The sequence below is a fragment of the Phyllostomus discolor genome, chromosome 6 (assembly GCF_004126475.2).
Source record: "Phyllostomus discolor isolate MPI-MPIP mPhyDis1 chromosome 6, mPhyDis1.pri.v3, whole genome shotgun sequence".
Lineage (NCBI taxonomy): Eukaryota > Metazoa > Chordata > Mammalia > Chiroptera > Phyllostomidae > Phyllostomus > Phyllostomus discolor.
The window spans coordinates 101,970,727-101,989,345 of NC_040908.2; the positions used below are offsets into that span (position 1 = coordinate 101,970,727).

At 33.3% G+C, this 18,619-nt stretch overlaps 1 protein-coding gene across 2 annotated transcripts in view; it reads left to right on the forward strand.

The window, feature by feature from the left end:
- The window catches only part of CEP126 (centrosomal protein 126), a 98,377-nt gene extending 82,255 nt beyond the window's left edge, over positions 1-16,122 (forward strand). For both annotated transcript variants that reach the window (XM_028516066.2, XM_028516063.2), the window contains 5 exons: positions 1,484-1,596; positions 4,161-4,236; positions 6,217-6,426; positions 11,094-11,158; positions 15,689-16,122. In XM_028516066.2, coding sequence (XP_028371867.1) covers positions 1,484-1,596; positions 4,161-4,236; positions 6,217-6,426; positions 11,094-11,158; positions 15,689-15,751 — 527 coding nt within the window. In that variant the 3' untranslated portion in view covers positions 15,752-16,122. The remainder of the gene's footprint in view (positions 1-1,483; positions 1,597-4,160; positions 4,237-6,216; positions 6,427-11,093; positions 11,159-15,688) is intronic.
- The last annotated feature ends 2,497 nt before the right edge of the window (positions 16,123-18,619 follow it).

Consider the following 18,619-nt stretch of genomic DNA (forward strand, 5'->3'; position numbering starts at 1 on the left):
GCCTTGATTCTTACAGGGACACTCTGTCCTCCGTACTTTCATTTAATTCTGTTTATAGCTTTACATACAATTTATGTGTATTCATTTTACTGTAATAAGCCATTTAAATCTTTCTAAAGTAATGGACTCCAAAAATTTTTAAGTATCACTATTAGTAAATATTTGCAGCACATATATTTATGCCATACACATGTATTACTGTACTAATACACATTAAGCACCTTAACCAGAAAGAGAAATTTTTAAACACTAAGATAAATACAAAGTAAAGACTTTTAAAATAATTCTGAGGTTTTGTTTTATAAATAATACACTTTAATTATAAAATAATTTTATTATATATAAAATACCTTTTCTATCATATATTATTAATAATCATCTGAAAACTTAGTTCAAATGTCTTATCAATTTTGATGACTTCATTTCATCTACTATCATTAGTTAATACCTCCAGGCATGATATGTACTTAGAATGAAGTTTATTGTTATAATTTTGGGATAGTTTTTATTTGTGATCCTATCCTTGTTATAAACATAATTATACTATCATTGCTATTATGTGGCAAAGACTTGGTAGTGAGAATAAGAGGTGTCAGCTGTGCTTTTCTTATTTACCTGTGTATGCATACATTATTTCTGTTATTTTTGACCTATGACTTTGCAAAATGTATTTAATTAGTTATACACATAGAAATATAATACAAATGTTCATACACCCATTACTCACCTTAAATAATAAAACATTACTCATGTAATTGTGGCCCTACAAAAGTCTCTTTTAGGTTTTTTTCTTATTTTATAAGGACTCATTCAGATACTACAAAATATCCATAATCCACTTACTAGAACACACATGAAACTTAGCACGTTGAAGAAAGCAAAAATGCATTAATGAATAACACTGCCAGCCTCACACACTTAGAATTTCTACCTTTTCTCCAAGATAACTTTGTTTCTGTGTGCAATAAATGACCATTTATCTTCCAGACTGACAAGGGTGCCAATGTTAACGGTATACAAATTTCCATCCACAGTTGGAAATCCGGGAGTACCGAGGGCCAATTATACAGGATTTTGAACTGCATGGATAGTCAGTGCCACTAACACTGCCCACCCGCATTATTCAAGCGTCAACTGCATTATCATAGTATAAAGTTGAATTATTAATTTTTAGATCATAAACATACAGTTAAATTCTATTATGTTCTTCCTGCACAGTAGTGATTTATTTTGATGTTACACCACATGTTGGAGGTCACTGCTCTCAACTATAAACCCCTCAAAAGCAGAGATTTTGTTTAATTCATCCTTGTAAATGTGCCATGCATAATACATATTAAGAGAATAATATATAAAACAATAAAAGTTTGCTGACTGAAACAGAGTTTTTCTGTGATGTTTGAAGGTAATTGGGGAGTTTGTGTTGGATATATACTACCTACTCAATCTGTATAAATTTGACATTCTGCTGGCATTTTTTAAGATTCTACTGTTATGAGAAGAAAACGAATTGTTGGAAATAAAAAGAGAACTCGTTTAGAGAAGAAAAAACAAAACCCTGGATCTGTAGGACAGAAGTGCAGTAAGCAAATGAATGTAAGTACATTGTTGGTAAAAATCCCTATTGAATGGTAGAAAATTACTTGGAAAATAGAATGTTCTTAAAGGAGTGTGCTCTTGCTGTAAACTGCACCACAACACAAATACAAGGGTATCCAAAGCTATTGTGAAGCAGCCTTGGAATCTATGCTAGGCGCTTGCTGTACTAACTTATTTGCTACATAGTCAACTGTGGAAAGAAAACTGAGGTTATTCACAATAAAGTTATTTAAACATACATTAAGAAAGGAAAAAGAAAGGTAAATTAGATCCATGTTTAGAGGAAGAAAGTATACTAATCATATAGACTAGTATAGCTCCCTGTGTTTAAATATTCTATTTAGATCTGAGCTTCCTGGAAGACATGGTAAAAAGGAAAATAAGATGGTATATAGGTCTCAGCAGATATTGATAATGATTTTGTTTGAAGTATACTATTTAAAAGACTTTTCCCATTGAGGACCTTAAAGTTCATAATGGACACATCCATATTAACAGTCAACAAATGAATAGGGAGTTTCATATGGCTGTTCAAAGTAGAGATCTTTAATAAAAGTCAAAAGCATAATACTATTAATTTTAAAGTTAGTGGAGGCAATTGTGTGAGAGCTAAGTAAATGTGACTTAAGTATAACATTTTCGCAGTCTAATTTGATCCAAGGATTAAATTTAAAATATTAAAAATTATAGGCAAGTGAATAGCATTTCACTTGGAGTTTCTACTATAAATATCACTTCTGATTTTTTTAATAGAAGTATAGTGCCTTAAGAAGTATATATAATCCAAGTTATATGTTGAGGATTCTATTATTTGTACATTATAGAAGCTATTGATTTTTATATGAACAAAATTATTAATATGGAGAACAATCAACCATAATATAACTTATCAGCAAAAGAAAAGTAATTTATTTATGTAAATTAAGTTGTTCAGTTACCAATATATTCTTACTGCTTAATACCAAACATAGTATTTATTATAAACATAACTTCCTGATTACAAATATAATGCCTAGTAAATCCTCTTTTTAATTTCCTTATTGTTCACATCAAATATCTCAAAATCTATAAACTGAACAAAATTTTTCTTTATTTTTATTTCATTATTTTAAATTTAAAAGTAGCATGTAGTTGTTATAGCAAAAAAAGGAACAAACTAATTTTAAATGGCTATTAGTGTCTTCTTTAAATTCATCTTTATTTTTCTGAGTATCATCCTGTTCTTCTTTGTCTTCCTCCTTAACTTCTGTATTATGGTCTTTAGAATTCCATTTTTGTCCTTCTTTCCAAAAGCCCTACTTCCACTTTCACATATACATCTTCTACTCACATACCCACTTTACACAGGTTCCAAAGTCAGCTTTAAAATATAAGTTAGTGTTCCTGCATCAAAATCAAGTTCGAAGTGTAATTTTTTTCAATTTTATTGTTTTGCTTTGATTTGACGTTTTGGGTTTTGAGGGGTTTTTTGGTTTCTGGTTTTTTGGTTTCTGGGTTCAGTTACTATAGCACTAGCCCATCACCTTGTATTAGGAAATATATTTTATTATCCTGGAATTCTTCCAGCCCACTACTTCTGTGTGGAGAGAATCTAAGAGAACAGTGAGAGATAGAAAAAGCACAATTACCACTTTGTGCCAGGGTCTCAGCCCAAGGTGTCTCAAGTCTATAATGGAGATGAGGCAAGGCTGCAAGAGCTATTGAAGGAGGCCTGTTGCAGAAACCTGCACTGGTTACTCTTCAACTGAGACTAAACAAAGGCGAGGTCTCATCATTGCCTGGCAATTTTATCTCTGAAAAAGTCACTTCTTAAAGTGGAACAGAATAACAGTAAGGAAGTAAAGTAGAACATAGCCAGGGAAGGAGAGTTGGTATCCCTCAGAGAATGTTAAATAGGTATACTAATTGCCAGTGCTCTGAGATTGCCCATTTCCCAGAGCTGTGAAGCTTTGAGGCAGCTATTTCTGACATAAGTTTTGCCATCTAAATACTTGACCTATCCTTGGCAATAGCTATAAACTGAGGCTTTAGTCTAATAGGTGTAATTCACCCTTACTATGATGAATCAACTAGGTTATAAACCTTAAGGTAATTTTTTTCAACTTTTCTTTTTTTTTAAATATATTTTATTGATTGTGCTATTACAGTTGTCCCATTTCCCCCTTCATTCCCCTCCACCCTGTACACCCTCTCCCATCCACATTCCCCCCCTTTAGTTCATGTCCATGTGTCATAAGTTCTTTAGCTTCTCAATTAGCTTTTCTTTAATTAGCACTTTTGATTGCCACCTAACTTCCCACTTCCATATATCCAAGACAACACTGCAACCTGAAAGTTTTCAAAATTGACATAAAACATTTTTTAAATATTGAGATACCATAGAAAGGTCTTATTTCAGTTATTCTTGATTTCTACTTCAAAAAAAAGAAAACATTCAAGTTACATGAACAGTGATAGCTGAAAATATATACAGCAAATAACACTTTTTACAGTCAATGTATATATAAATATCATGAATTTTAAATACAGAATTATGTTGATTTAATATTCTATTTTTATAGAATTTTGGACCAAGTGTCCAGCTAAGTTCAAGTCAACCGAAACAAACAACAAGGGATACTTCTGATATTGAAGAAGGTATGTTTTAGTTTAAATGTTCCCATCTGACCTTTGTTCCCAGTGATGTTTTTTTCTTATATGTATCTTTCTCAAATATTTATATACCATGTGAGTGTAAAAATGACCATTTGGGACTTAATTCTCCTTACCCTGCATATTTGTTTTCAGTTTTTCTTTATTCTAGGTAATAATTTAGCAAACATCTTTCTATATCAAGCCTTTTCCTGACTTTCCAATTATTTCCATAAGGTAGCTTCCCAGAATTAAAAATTACAGTAATTAGCATATAATTGGCACCTAACAAATATTTATTGATGAAAATCTGTGTATTAAATAAAGTCTGGACCAAAACATATAAGCATTTTTATAGTTTTTCATATATATTCCTAAAGTACTTTCCTGACTGTCTGGACCAAACACAATTACAATAATTGGCCAATTACAGTAATTGGCATATAATTGGCACCTAACAAATATTTATTGATGAAAATCTGTGTATTAAATAAAGTCTGGACCAAAACATATAAGCATTTTTATAGTTTTTCATATATATTCCTAAAGTACTTTCCTGACTTTTGGCATTATTATTCCAAAATTTTCTGGGATGTGTGCTAACTTCAGATAAACCACTTCTATTATTTGATTATATCGCAGGAAAAGAAGTGGTATTCTGTTCGTTTGATTTGTACATCACTTATTAATATGCTTGATTGTTTCTGTTTCCATATTTATCTTTGGTGAATTATTTCTTCATATTCTTTTTCCCTGTTGATATTGGAGTTTTGGTATTTTCTTACTGATTTCTGTAAATTCTTTTCTTTCCTTATCCTCACCTGAGGGCATGCTTATTGAGTTTTACAGAGAGGGGAAGGGAGGAAGAGAACCATGTACGTGAGAGAGAAGCATCATCTGGTTGCCTCTTGTACACACCCTGTCTGGGGACTGAAGCTGCAGCCCAGGCATGTGCCCTGACCAGGTTTCAGACCCATGACTTTTTGATTTACAGGACAGTGCCCCAACCAACTGAGCCACTCCAGCCAGTGCTGTACATTTTTTGAATATCAAGAATTCTAATTTTTATATTAGTTGAAAATATTTTACAACTTTATTATTTGCATTTCATAGCACTTATGTTTTATTTTTACATACAGAAGTCTTGTTTTTTATTTAAACAATAAATGATTATTGAGAGCTAATTTCCTGCCTATAACTAAACATTGGATATACATAATGAACAAAATATACAAAAGTCTTGCCCTTCAAAAATTTAAAATCTATTAGGAAGACTGGCTGGCCTTAAATAAATATGTTTTGAGTCTTTCTTACTGATTTCTCCACTACTTTTAAACTTAAAAAAAATTCTCAATATAGAAACTTATAAATATTTCTTCTAGATTGTTTTAATAGTTTGATTCATTAAATTTAATTCTTTAATTTATTTGGGATTTGTTTAAATACATGGTGTGGAGTTAAATTCCAAATCGATTATTTTATAAACAAACTAATATATTGCATCTTTTTTCTCTCATCTTTGATCCTATTATATTCTTATATCTAATTTGATCTGTTTCTAGGCTGGCCTGTTCAGCTGATCATCTAATTTTCTAATCTTTCCACAGGTTTTTTTCTCTTACTCTTTTATTTATGTATCATATTAATTGCTATTACCAAGGCAATCAACTTTATCTGCTTTTTGTACTACCAGTGAGTGACCAAAAAAATAATAATTTAAACATAATGTATTTCTTTCTTGACTTCAGGTAACACTCTGAGAATTGTTATTATCTCAATGCCATCATTTGAATATCTTTTTTTAAATTAGGTTTGGAGAAATGCTACATATAGGGGATTTTGATAAATAAAATGCAAAATTACAGAAGATTCACTGGATTTCTGTTAGTGAAATGAATTCATATAAACATGTCAGTTAAGTATGTATAAGTGCTGATCCTAAAGACAAATAGGGATCAAAGAATAGTTAATGTAAAATCTCTTTAGTTTCAGACAGTACTTCTGAGTTTTTGATGGCTGAAAACCTAGTGAAATCTTCAGTGCCTGAGGATGAAATTCTAAGTGTCATGAGTGGCAAACAGCTGCAGAAACCAGATATGGCTTTAAATAAGACCCAGCAATTCAACATTTGTGCACTATCAGCCGAAGAACAGAAGATCCTACAGTCCCTTGATCGTCTCAATGAAAGGTTATACTGTAAGTATAGAAGAGTACCTTTTGTTAGAAGTTTTATATTTTGGACTTAGACTATTTTAATTTAAAATTTAACTTAAAAATTGAAAATAAAAATATAAAATGTATCTAGATTTATCACCTCTTACATCAAGTACATAACAAAAATATATTTAAATATGCCATACTATTATGCCATATTCACATTCTGTTTATAAATAATATATTTAAAACATAATATGGAAAAGCTTAAAGCAAAATAGATGGAAAATATGTAACAAGCAATTCCTAACCAAAGGAAACTGGTTCAGATGTATTATCAGACAAAAATAACTATAAAGCAGAAAGCATTACTGAATATATATAAAAATAACTTCATGATAGTCAAAGTTTTAATTCTGGAGAAATATGTAAAATATTTTTACTTTGTATGCTTGCAAGAACATAGCTTCAAAATATATGAAATAATTTTTAGCCATGGTGAGAGACTTCTTTTTACATTGTTAGTAATTAATAGACTAGACAAAAAAATCAAGTAGATAATATAATAATCAAACATGATTAACACTTGATCAAAGACACATGTTCTTTGCAAGCACACATAGAACATTTATAAAAATGGACCATATATTATACCATAAAACAAGCTTTGACACATTTCAAAGATTTGAAGTTATATACATCCTCTGACAACAATGCAATTTAACTAAACATCAATAACAAAATGAAAATAACCATCAAGAAACACATTTCTAAATAAATCACGGTTCTGAAAAAATACCATGGAAATGTATAATGGAAATTTCAAAATATTTACACATGAATAGTAATAACAGTATTTTATATATGAATATTTATCAAGGTCTCTTAACCTTGACACTACTGACATTTTGGGCAATGTAATTCTTTGTTGTAGGGGGCTGTCTTGTACATTGTAAGATGTTTAGCAGCATCTCTGACTTCTCTGCCCACCAAATGCTCTGGTGCCTCCCAGTCATAACAAGTGTCTCCTGACATTGCCAAATGTCCCTTGAGTAGCAAAAAATCAAGTATGGTTAGAACCACTAGAAAAAAATTCCAACACATATACACACATACATTTCTATATACTGCATACTGAAGGCAAGACAGGAATTTCCAAAGAGGCAGAACATGATTACCAGCTCACTTTGGCAGACTATGGGAGAAAGAAATGTCAGGTTCCATACAAGCTGATATTAGGAATTCTGCTTAGATTTTTAACAAATTACAAAAGGATAAGGGTGAACTATTGTGAAAATATAAAATCCCTGGGAATCACAGACACAAGAAGAATTCACAACCATTCACATTAAATTTTCCAAGAACCTACACTGTGCATTCATGAGATTAAGGGGCAGAGCAGGAGTTTAAAGAAATCCTTCCTCAGTGGGGCAGCCTAGAGGAGGGGCGAGCCATTGTTGTAGGCAAGACATGAAACCCCATGCAGAACCTTCTCTCCTACAGAATAAAGGCCAAAAGGTATTGGAACAGAGGCAGCAAACTTTGTTATTTGCCCCCAGGGCAGAAGTAAAGACTTACAAGGGTAGCAGAAAGGTAAAAGAACAAAAAAGCCTCTTTCTGTGGGAGAGGGGCAAGAGACAGGCATGGGTCCAGATCATTAGAGATACCCTGCTGTTAGAGGAGAGGCACAAAATGCTCTTGGACAAAACCAGCCCAAAGCTACTACTCAAAAAAGGTGACTGCCATGAGAAGGAGGAAGCAGGATGACTAAGAAGGTATAGATGACATTCCTAAGACGGAATCTGGACAGGACAACAGAAAATACCCCCTTCCCCCCCGCCCCACACACACAAGGCCAGCAAGTGCTAACCAGCAAATGAAAGAAACCTGGAAGAGAAGCAATAGCATAGAGAGAGCCTCCTTATATTATGCAGACACACAAAAAGGCCAAAAGCTGAAAGTAGAGCAGGAACATTGAAGAAGAAAAAAAACTCTTTGACCCCTACAGAAACAAACAAACAAAAAAATGCCAGAGGAATTTGAAACCAGTGGTGTACTGAAGGTAACCATAGCAACAACAAAGCCTAAACCCAGCTCAATCCCCAAGGTGATTAACTACACACACACAATTGCCTGGCAGAAGAAGCACGCCCATTTCCAGGCACAAATGCTATTTACCTGGGTACCCACTATTCCAAACCTGAAGTCCAACATTCAATTAAAATTATGAGATACACACACACCAAAAAAGAAGAAAGAAAACACACTGTTGAGGGACTGAGGAATGTACAGATGAGACGCAGAAGTGACCCAGGTGTTAGAACTATGAGATAATTTTAAGTAACTATGACTTACTTACTTACTATGACAGGTTAGAATGGAAAAAGTGAATAATATGGGACAGATAGACAACATGCATGAACAGGTGGAGAATTTCAGCAGAGATAAAAACTAGAAGGATCAAATAGAAAAGTGAGAAATAAAAACTAACAACTGAAAAATGTTTTCTATGGGCTAATCAGTAGACTCAACACAGCTGAGGAAAGAAGCAAGGAAGTTAAAAAGTAATAGAGATTTTCCAAACTGAAACACCAAGAGAGAAAACAAAAAGGTAGGGGGGGAAATGAGAACAGGTGGTCTGAGAGGTGTGAAACAATATAAACTAGTCTAACAAACATCTAATTGGAATCCCAGTGTGAGAAATTGTAGCGTTTTTTTTCCTGAAGGAGTTACTTATGTCATAGGAAGTTGAATTTAGGCACAGCCCCTCTCATATGGGGTGAAAACCTGTTTTTGGATGCCAGCTATGAAGACCTTACAGGGTAATTTTGAGATAAGCTGTTTGTCACTCCATATTGGAATGAATGGATACCAAATAAAAAGAAATTAAACTGAACTCCTACTAAATACCATACATAAAATTAAGTCCCAAGGTGATTAAAAATTAAATGTAAAATACATATGTGTGTGTGTATATATATACATACATATAAATAAATATAGCTATTGGGGATAATATAAGTAGGAATTTTCTAGCCTCAGGGTAAGGAAGGATTTTTTAAGCAAAACAAAAGGAACATAATCCATAGAGGAGAAAATTCATAAATTTGACTATATTAAAATTACAAACTTCTGTTTAATTCAAAACATCATTAAAAGAATGAAGATGGGCCACAAATACGAGAAAATGAATAAAGCACTCATTCAAAATAGGTAAAGAACTCCTAATAAAGCAATAAGAAAAAAAGACAACTCAACAAAAAGGGCAAAAAAGACTTACTTGAACAGGAATTTCACAACAAAGGAAATGCATATTAAAACAATGAGATTCAGTTATAGCCTCATCAGAAAGACCTAAATTTAAAAGCCTGGCAATGCTAAGTGTTGGTAAAAATGTACATCAATTGGAGCTCACATATAATGCTTGTCATAGTATAAACTGCAACCACCTATATAGCAAATGTTTTGCCCCCACTTAAAAAAATAAATATGAACATACCCTACAACCAGGAATTTCACTTCTAGATGTATATCCTAGATAAAATCCTGCACGTGTACATCAAGAGATTTGTATAAATATAGAGAGATTTTCACTGTTTAAAAGGCAAACTTTGAAAACTAGCTGCACTGGAATACTATTCAGCAAGGGAAATGAACACACACATCTACACACATCATCATGGATGGGTCTAAAAATACATAATTTTGAGCAAAATAAGGAAAATTACAGGAAAATAAAGATGGTACAATTTAATGTATGTGAACTTCAGAAAGAGGCAAAACTAAACAATATTCTTTGGGGACTGTAAACATAGGTGTTAAAACTATGAAAAAACAAAGTCAGTACAGTGGGTACCTCTGTGAGCAAGGGAAGACAGTGCAATCTGCAGGGCAGTGTGGAGGCGGGGAGCCCCAAGGAGCTTCTAAAGAAGGGATAATGCTCAAATTTATTGATCTAGATGGTTACACAGACATCAGCTTTATTATTATTAATTAAACTATGCATAAATGTTTTATATACTCATGTTAACTCTAAAATTAATTTTTTAAATAATATATTAATAAAAGGTTGCTGCAACCACAAAAGCAAGATAGTACTAAAGCTGTAAGTTTAAGATGCAAAATTGTGCAGATAAAGAGAAAAAACCCTCAAGTCATTTTTTTGGAGGGTTTTTTTTTTTCCTATTACATAGTTGCACATATTTAAATGCTTCCTGTGAAAGATCCTGTCTGAATTTTTCTTTCTTTTGCCAAGACTCTTGATATTATATGGACAAAAACCTCAATATTGAAAAGGCAAGAGTTGACCAAATGACTCAATTTTTTGTGCTTCGAAAGCTAAATAAACATCTCTTCCTCTTTCCTGAGTTGCTCCAAGATTGAAATTCATTTCTTTGTTTTCTTTTTAAAAAAAGAAACAGGAAAAAAGGAAAGAAAATCTAAGCATTTGAATAAATATTGTTTAAAAATAGTCAAAGTATTAGAAATTCCTTTTTATCAACATTAAGTTTTATGTATTATTTTAATCAAATTACTTATATTCCCTAATATAATATAAGTCTAAAGACTATGTCTGGAAACAATAGCAAAAAGTCTCTTACTCAATTTTGAATGTTTTGACACATCAGAATTTAGTATTTGATCTAGTCATTCTTCTCTTTCAATATGCATAACTAAATTACTTTTGTATCATGGTATAATTATTTCAGATGTACAAGAAACAATTTGCAAAAATCCATCCATCAAAAATACCTTCCAAATAATACCATTTCTGGTAAGTATTTTAAGAAGCTTTTTTCTTTTTTAGGAAACTTCATGATTTTATATATAAGAATCCTATATTGATATTAATTTTTGAGATTTGTTTTTAGGGAGTTTTTCTTCCTGGTCAACTTTTAATTATAAGATGTTCTGTTAGAATCAAACAAATATCCTTTCATTAAAAAAAATTACAATGTAGCCCTGGCTGGCGTAGCTCAGTGGATTGAGTGCAGGCTGCGAACCAAAGTGTCACAGGTTCGATTCCCAGTCAGGGTACATACCTGGGTTGCAGGCCATGACTCTCAGCAACCACACATTGATGTTTCTCTCTCTCTCTCTTTCTCCCTCCCTTCCCTCTCTAAAAATAAATAAATAAAATCTTTTAAAAAATTACAATGTAAATATTTTTACATTCAGAGTATTTCATTAGTCACAAGAACAGAAACGGGTACCAGTGCACTACTCTTCAAATAATTTTAAATATGTAGACTAATTGGAAACTTGTTAAGAAATTTACACTAGCAGTGGTCCCATCCTTGCCCATAAACCTTCCATGTCTTCAGAGTTCAAAACTAGACATTACTATTTTGAATTTTATTGTTTGCCTTGGTACTGGAGTCTGGTGAATATATACATATAAATTAAAAACATTGATTCAGAAATGTTTGGTCTAAAAGGAGAAAGACACACATGGATTGTATATCCAAATAACTGATACAAGATAAGCTAAGACTGTGATGCAGTCTGAAGAAATCACAGAAGCAAGAAGGCATGTCCGCTAGAAGTGATCAAGAGACATGCTGGTCTCTTGAAAGGCATACCCCTTTCTATGTAATGTTTTGTTAGAGAATCAATTGCATGTTTGCTCAATTGTTTTTTCATTATGTGCCTTCAATTTTGAAATCTTGACAGGAAGAAGTAAGATTATGCAAGTATACTTCATTTCTTATTATTTACTTTTACATAAAGTTATATATTTCCTACCCTTGCTTCAGACTTTTGCTATGCTCTGACTATAGTCATGAATAACAGTAAGAAAAAGAATGTCCCTGTCCTCATGGAGCTTATTATGGGTACATTTCTTGAAAGTGGCCTTTTGGTGTGGCGTTTGTGATTTATAGACACAACTCCTTTGGCAATGGTCACTTTGACTTCTGGTATGTTTTTCTCATGATTACTTTTTACATGCTAGTTTGGTTTTTGCTCCAATTTTCATCTCCAGCAATTCAGCAATTTAAGTAGTTTTTCAGTGGTAATTTTTGTATGTCTGAATTTTAACAGTGACCATTTTCTGTTATGACATTTATAATTCTTACTTTAGTAAGCTAAGACATTCAGTGACAAATTACTCTTCTATACACCTCAGCTGAACTTGAAAGAAGTGTACTAACCACAGAAAACTAACTGATCATGAATTGTAAATACTACTCAATAGGAAAGAGAATCAGCATATTCCTCCACTGTACATACTGGTGCACTGTGTGACAGAGTATCGGATGAATAACTGAAAAGGCAATGGTGCAGTTAGGGACTACTGGTAGACTTGAAATCATATTTATCTTACGTATTTTTCATTCTTTATGACATGGGGTAACCATTAGCTTTATTCAGGCTCTTTATCTCCAGGCATGTTAGTCTTCCTTGTTTTAACATCACTAACATAAGTCTTAGAATGCTCCCATTTATTTTTCATGGAAATGGTATAAAATCACAGAATTGTCAACTGCCTCTTTAGACAGCTAACATCAAAATTACCCCCCCCTCCCCCATCATAATTCATTTGCCATATTCTGCATGGGATTTGAACATTTTATTTTTGTTTGCCCTTCCTTCCTACTATTTTTATTTTATGTTATTGTACTCTTCACTTGGATTCACAAATTATTGACATTTTGCCACACTTGCTTTTTCTGATAGATGAATGGATGACGGATGGATGGAAGAATAGAATAGAATAGAATAGAATAGAATAGAATAGAATAGAATAGAACAAGAGATACACACACAAACATATATTTTAATGAACTGTTTGAAAGTAACAGATACAGTGATATTTCCCCTCTAAATATGTAATCATAATGCCATCATCCCACCCAAGAAATTTAATATTGATAGAGTATTATCTGATACACACTCCATATTCAAAGTTGCTTAGTTGTTTGAAAAATAATGTTTTCTGTGGCTATTTTATTTCTCTGATCCATTATCCAACCCAGGATTATACATTGCATTTTATTGTCATGTCTCTTAACCTAGAAAAGTCTCTTTACTCTTTTCTGTCTTTCATGCACAATGACAGTGTTGTAGAGTCCAGACAAGTTGTCTTGCTGAATATCCCATGATCTGGATTTGTCTGGTGGTTTTCTCGTTATTACATTCAGGTTAACATTTACGGTGGATTTATAGTTTCAAAGTTTATATTTTTATAGCCTTTATGTTTTCTTTTTATCACCTGGGATTACTTCTACCTCTGTCTTGCCTTCAAGTCTTCTGTTTCGCTGCTTGTAATTTATTTTGAGCCCAGAAAATATATGTCCAAACTTTTGGAGTTATGTTTAAAGCAAGAATGCATAGGTTCTTAGTGCCTCCACTGGGATAAAGTACATGGGCTTTAAATATATTTTGGTCTTTTAAAAGCTTTCAAAATGTGTTCCTGGATCCTATTACATTTCAAATAAATAAAATTATTTAATATATGTTTTCAAAAGGCAATACATAACCTTAATTCTAAATATTTTACATGTATGACATAAGAGACCACCAAAACTGTATTGTATTTACCAAGACAATTGTGGTATAGCCTAGTTCTTCAATAGGGATGTTCCTAAAAAAAGATTTTTATCTCTCCATAAAATGGCAGAAATATCTATTTGGGAGTATTCGTTGTTTTGGAGATGATGCAGGTAAGTTTTTTATTAATGTTTTATTTTCTTTTACTTTTAGCTATAATGTTTTTATACCATATGAACTTACAAAAAAATTGTTTTGAAATTATATATAACATGACATATGTGCTTCACAATTTACATATATTGTATAGCTAATTCAGGAACTGCATTTCTCTACCTAACAACATAATACTTACTGGATCCCTACCATTGAAAAGTACTATGCCAGATGGTTTCACACATATTCTGTTGTTTAATCTTCTGAACTAGGAACAACAGGTAATTTCCTCAAATCTTAAAACTGTTTATTGACAGAGCCAGGATATACATTTTCCCCCTCCCTCTACCCAAACTGAATTCTACTTTTTGTAATTCTTACTTTATTTAATGACTCCATCATCCATCAAGTTTCCCAGATAAAATTTTGTGTCTCATCCAGGCTTCTCATTCTGCTATAGCCCTAGAAATAAATTCTTCTAAAACTCAACTAAATGCATCTCAAATCCATCTACTCCTCTCCATTCCCTACTGATAGTGTCTTAGTTTAAAAATGCATCATGTCTCATCTGGGCCATTTCAACAGCCTCCAGGTTTGCTCTTTCCAGCGCATCATTCATGCAGGTATTACCAGAGTAATTCTTTTTAAAACACAAATATGAACATATCACTCTCCTGCTTAAAACGTAACCTCAGTGGGTACCCATTACCAAAAAGATAAAGCTCTGGAGAACTGCATTCAAGGCCTTTCCACCCTCACCTTCATTTACTTCTCAGCTCATAACTTACAACCTGTTGAGTACAGACACATCTCCCTAGAACTCTTTGCACACTTCCAGGGCGCATGCTGCTCCCACTGCCTCACAGGAATTGCTCTCTTAAAAGCCTTTCTCTTACGTTGAGAATTCACTTTAGTGTCATCCCCTCTAGAAAAGCTTATTCAGCCCAAGCTTTGATTCAGTATGTCCTCCTTTGGGCAACCATAGCAGCCTGATTTTTTTTTTTCTTTTGGTAGCAGTTATCATATTGGTTTCTTCATTGCATAAGTCTTACCATGTGTCGGACACTCTGCTAGGGCTGGCGCCAGGAAGAGGAAAACACTTTCCTGTCTCAAGAAGTTTACATTCCAGTATAAATAATATGCAAACAGTATAGTATAATAGGGTTGCTATGGGACATTCTCAAGACGGCTGCCATGATTTTTTTAATGCCAAAACTCTGAATCTTAGAAGCAGAATTTCCATTTGAAATATTTTGCTTACTTTTTTAAATAAAATAAATTTAATGGGTTTTTAACAATCACCTTTCCAAGCAACTTCTTTAGCCTAATATGTGTTGTTTAGCCACTCCTAGGGTGTTACATGAGTTCCAAGTACTTCCTGTAGAAAATAAATTATAAAATTTCAATGATTTATACATCAGGTTATGATTTTCAAAAACCTCTTAAGCACATTTTAATAATAGCAAAGAGTGAGGATTATGAATTATTATAATTAGTGCCTTACATAAAGTGGTACTCATTATGTTGAGATAGCCATATAGGTAACATTTAAGTATTTGAATTGAGTTTAATCTTACTAAAATCTGTAATCTATAAGGAGATACACCTTAAAGTCTATAATACAACATTAAAAGAATATTCCGATATTGTGTTACAGAACATCCAGCCAAGGACCAGCCAATCTCCCGATGTTGGATCTATATTACAGAGAAAATACTGATGAAAGACTATAACAGTAACTATTAAATGGAATCATTATTTTTTAGAATCTCCTGTAAATATGTCATATATTTTTGAAATTTGTTAATGATTAAGACACTATAACCATAAAATAAGATAAATTATAACATGTGTAATGGAGTAAATTACTTAACTTATATTTATGCCACAAGTTATAGTTTATTATGTATTTTATTGATAAATAAACTTTAATGAATGGAAATAATTTATTATTTTTAATGAGATGCTACTAGAAATAAATTCATTGTATTTAAAAACAAAATGAAGGCTATTTTGTTATTCAAATTATGTATTAGCTACTATTGAACAGCTTTGTTTTCCTGAAATTCCTAATAAATTCTATTAAATTTTTGTACAGTGGTGTAAAGTTTATGATTAATAATATATCTCATAAGTAGTAAATTTGTTTAAGACTTTAACAGATCTCCATTTTTTGGAGATGTTATCAAGGGATCTTGTTCTCAATTCTGCATGTTCAGAAATTAAAATTAGCACTATATACAGGGTGATTGGTCTCTAAAGAACCAACTGCACTAGCAAAGCTCATAAGGTAAATGGTAAATATGAAAAACTGTAATCCTCACTGGATCACTTGAATTGCCTGGTCAGTATGTTCTTTTCCAGCAGAAATGTCTACCAGGGAAACCAAGTTTATATTAGAAGGTTGTTTTAAAAAGTACAGAAACAAAGTTGAAAGTTGTATAATTACAAAAAAATTATAGAATTAGTCTGATACATCCTTTTATTTTCCCTCAACTATTTCTACTCTAGGCCCTCATTGTTAATAAACAGAGATCAGCCCAGAGCAGGTCTGCCTCAGGCCAGCCTGTAGTGTATGGGTTCTTGACTTTGGGTAGGAAAGATTTCACAAGTCCCCCTGATTTTGAGAGTGTGTTTGTTACAGCTGGGGACAATGAAACAAAAGAAAGACTTAGGGTAGAGGAAGCAATGGGATAGAGCCTAGGTGAGGCTGCCTTGACTCCCTAGAAATGTTACAGGAAAGAAGGAAGCCAAGGTGGGGCTGCTGTTAACTCACTGGGGAGTCACAGAAAAGGGAGGCCTTGAAGACAAGATCAGGGGGTAAGCCTGGGATGAGCTGCCACTGTCCGCTGCTCCCCTGGTTGCAAGTCTTGTGGGGACCCTTAGGGTTAATGAGGAAGTAAAAAGTTCATGCCCAAGAAGGGGCATGGGCGAGCTCTGGAACAAGCCCCACACCCCATCTTTGTCCTGAGGGTTTTTCTCTCTTCTGCAGATGAGAATCATAGGGGAAGTTTTCAGCAGAATATTCATTAGCACTCCAGGTGTATTTTTAATATGTTGGTGCATCAAAATGAGCATATAGGGATGCTGGGGATTATTCTTTGGTCTGCTCTGCTGTTTTTATCTTGGACCTATTTGGCTGTAATGGGGTTTTTGTTATTTGTTCCCCTAACTTCATCTGTCCTTGGGTTAGCTAGCACAAATGACATTAACTGGGTCTCTGTTCTCTATTTCCCAGACCAGGGTGACTTAAGCTATGTATTCCCTGGCTAGGAAAGAGAGAGATAAACCATCTGCTCTGAAGTGTCCTTGGTTAAGGAAGATAAGGTCTTGCAATTCACTAGTTGACTATAAGTGTTCAAATTGTTTGGCCTTGTTTAATTTTCTTGTCTCAGTCTCCCTATTCTACTTGCCCAGGACTTTTCCTAGATTCTTACTTTCCTGTCACATTATCACCTCTCATCTGGACTTTTTCAAGATGAATTTAGCTTTGGCATGAATAAGACTGCTAGAATGGCATTTCTAAAGTGTTGAACAAAATGACCAGAGTGAAAATCTGTCTAATCAAGTTCATCGTAAAAGTTTTCAGAGTTTCCCTTCAGCTACTGGAAAAAAATTGCACTCCATAGCATGACACATAAGCCTTTTCATATTCTGAGACCACACTGCTTACCTAGCATCATCTTCACCACCTTTCCCACTGCATCACTTACTCCGATACCAAACTCTTTATATTTCCCCAAATACCACCTGCTATGTCCTGCCTCTCTGCCTGGACATACACTGTACCTTTAGCTTTAGTTTGGAAAGCCTGCCCTCTCGCTCTCCCTACACCTGCCTAGTAAACTTCTGTTTATTATTTTAAATTCTGCTCATGTTGAACTTTCTCCAATTTTCCCTGATAATCCTCTCTACTACCTCCTCTTTGTAAACTCATCCTTTGTACTCTGAATCATATTTTTTTCTGTGTATATATGTCTGTTTTTCTAGGTTAAAAGCTCTGGGAAGGTAGAGATTGTCATTCATTTCTGTGACCTTTGGAATTAAAATATGGCACATAGTGGCATATGAAAATAATAAATAAAGGAAAAAGTTCAGTGAAAAGTTCATTTTATCAAGCCCCTTTATGTGCTAGGTACTGCTCTGTGTGCTAAGGATATAATAAAAGCTAAAACTAAGTACTTGCCATCATGGAGTTTAAATTTTAGTGGTGAATACAGATTTTAAAACATAATAACACACCATGAAAAATATGCCATGCCATCGGATAGTTATAAAGTGTACTGAATAGAAACCAGAGCAAGGTAAGGGGACAGCAAATGATGGCAATACTATTTTCAGTAGAGATGCAGAGTGTGAAAGAAGGTCTCAGAGAAGGTGACATTTTAGCAAATATCTGAGTGAAGTAAGAGAGGTAACCTTGGTGGCAGTGGGAGAATAGCATTCTCTACAGAGGGACCCAGTGCAGAAGACTTTGTACAGGAATATGCTTAATATGTTTAAAGAATAGGGAGGTTAGCATGGCTAGTGAGCAACGAGCAAGGCAATATTAGTGAGAATGAGGTTATAGAGATAGCCACAAGAGGAT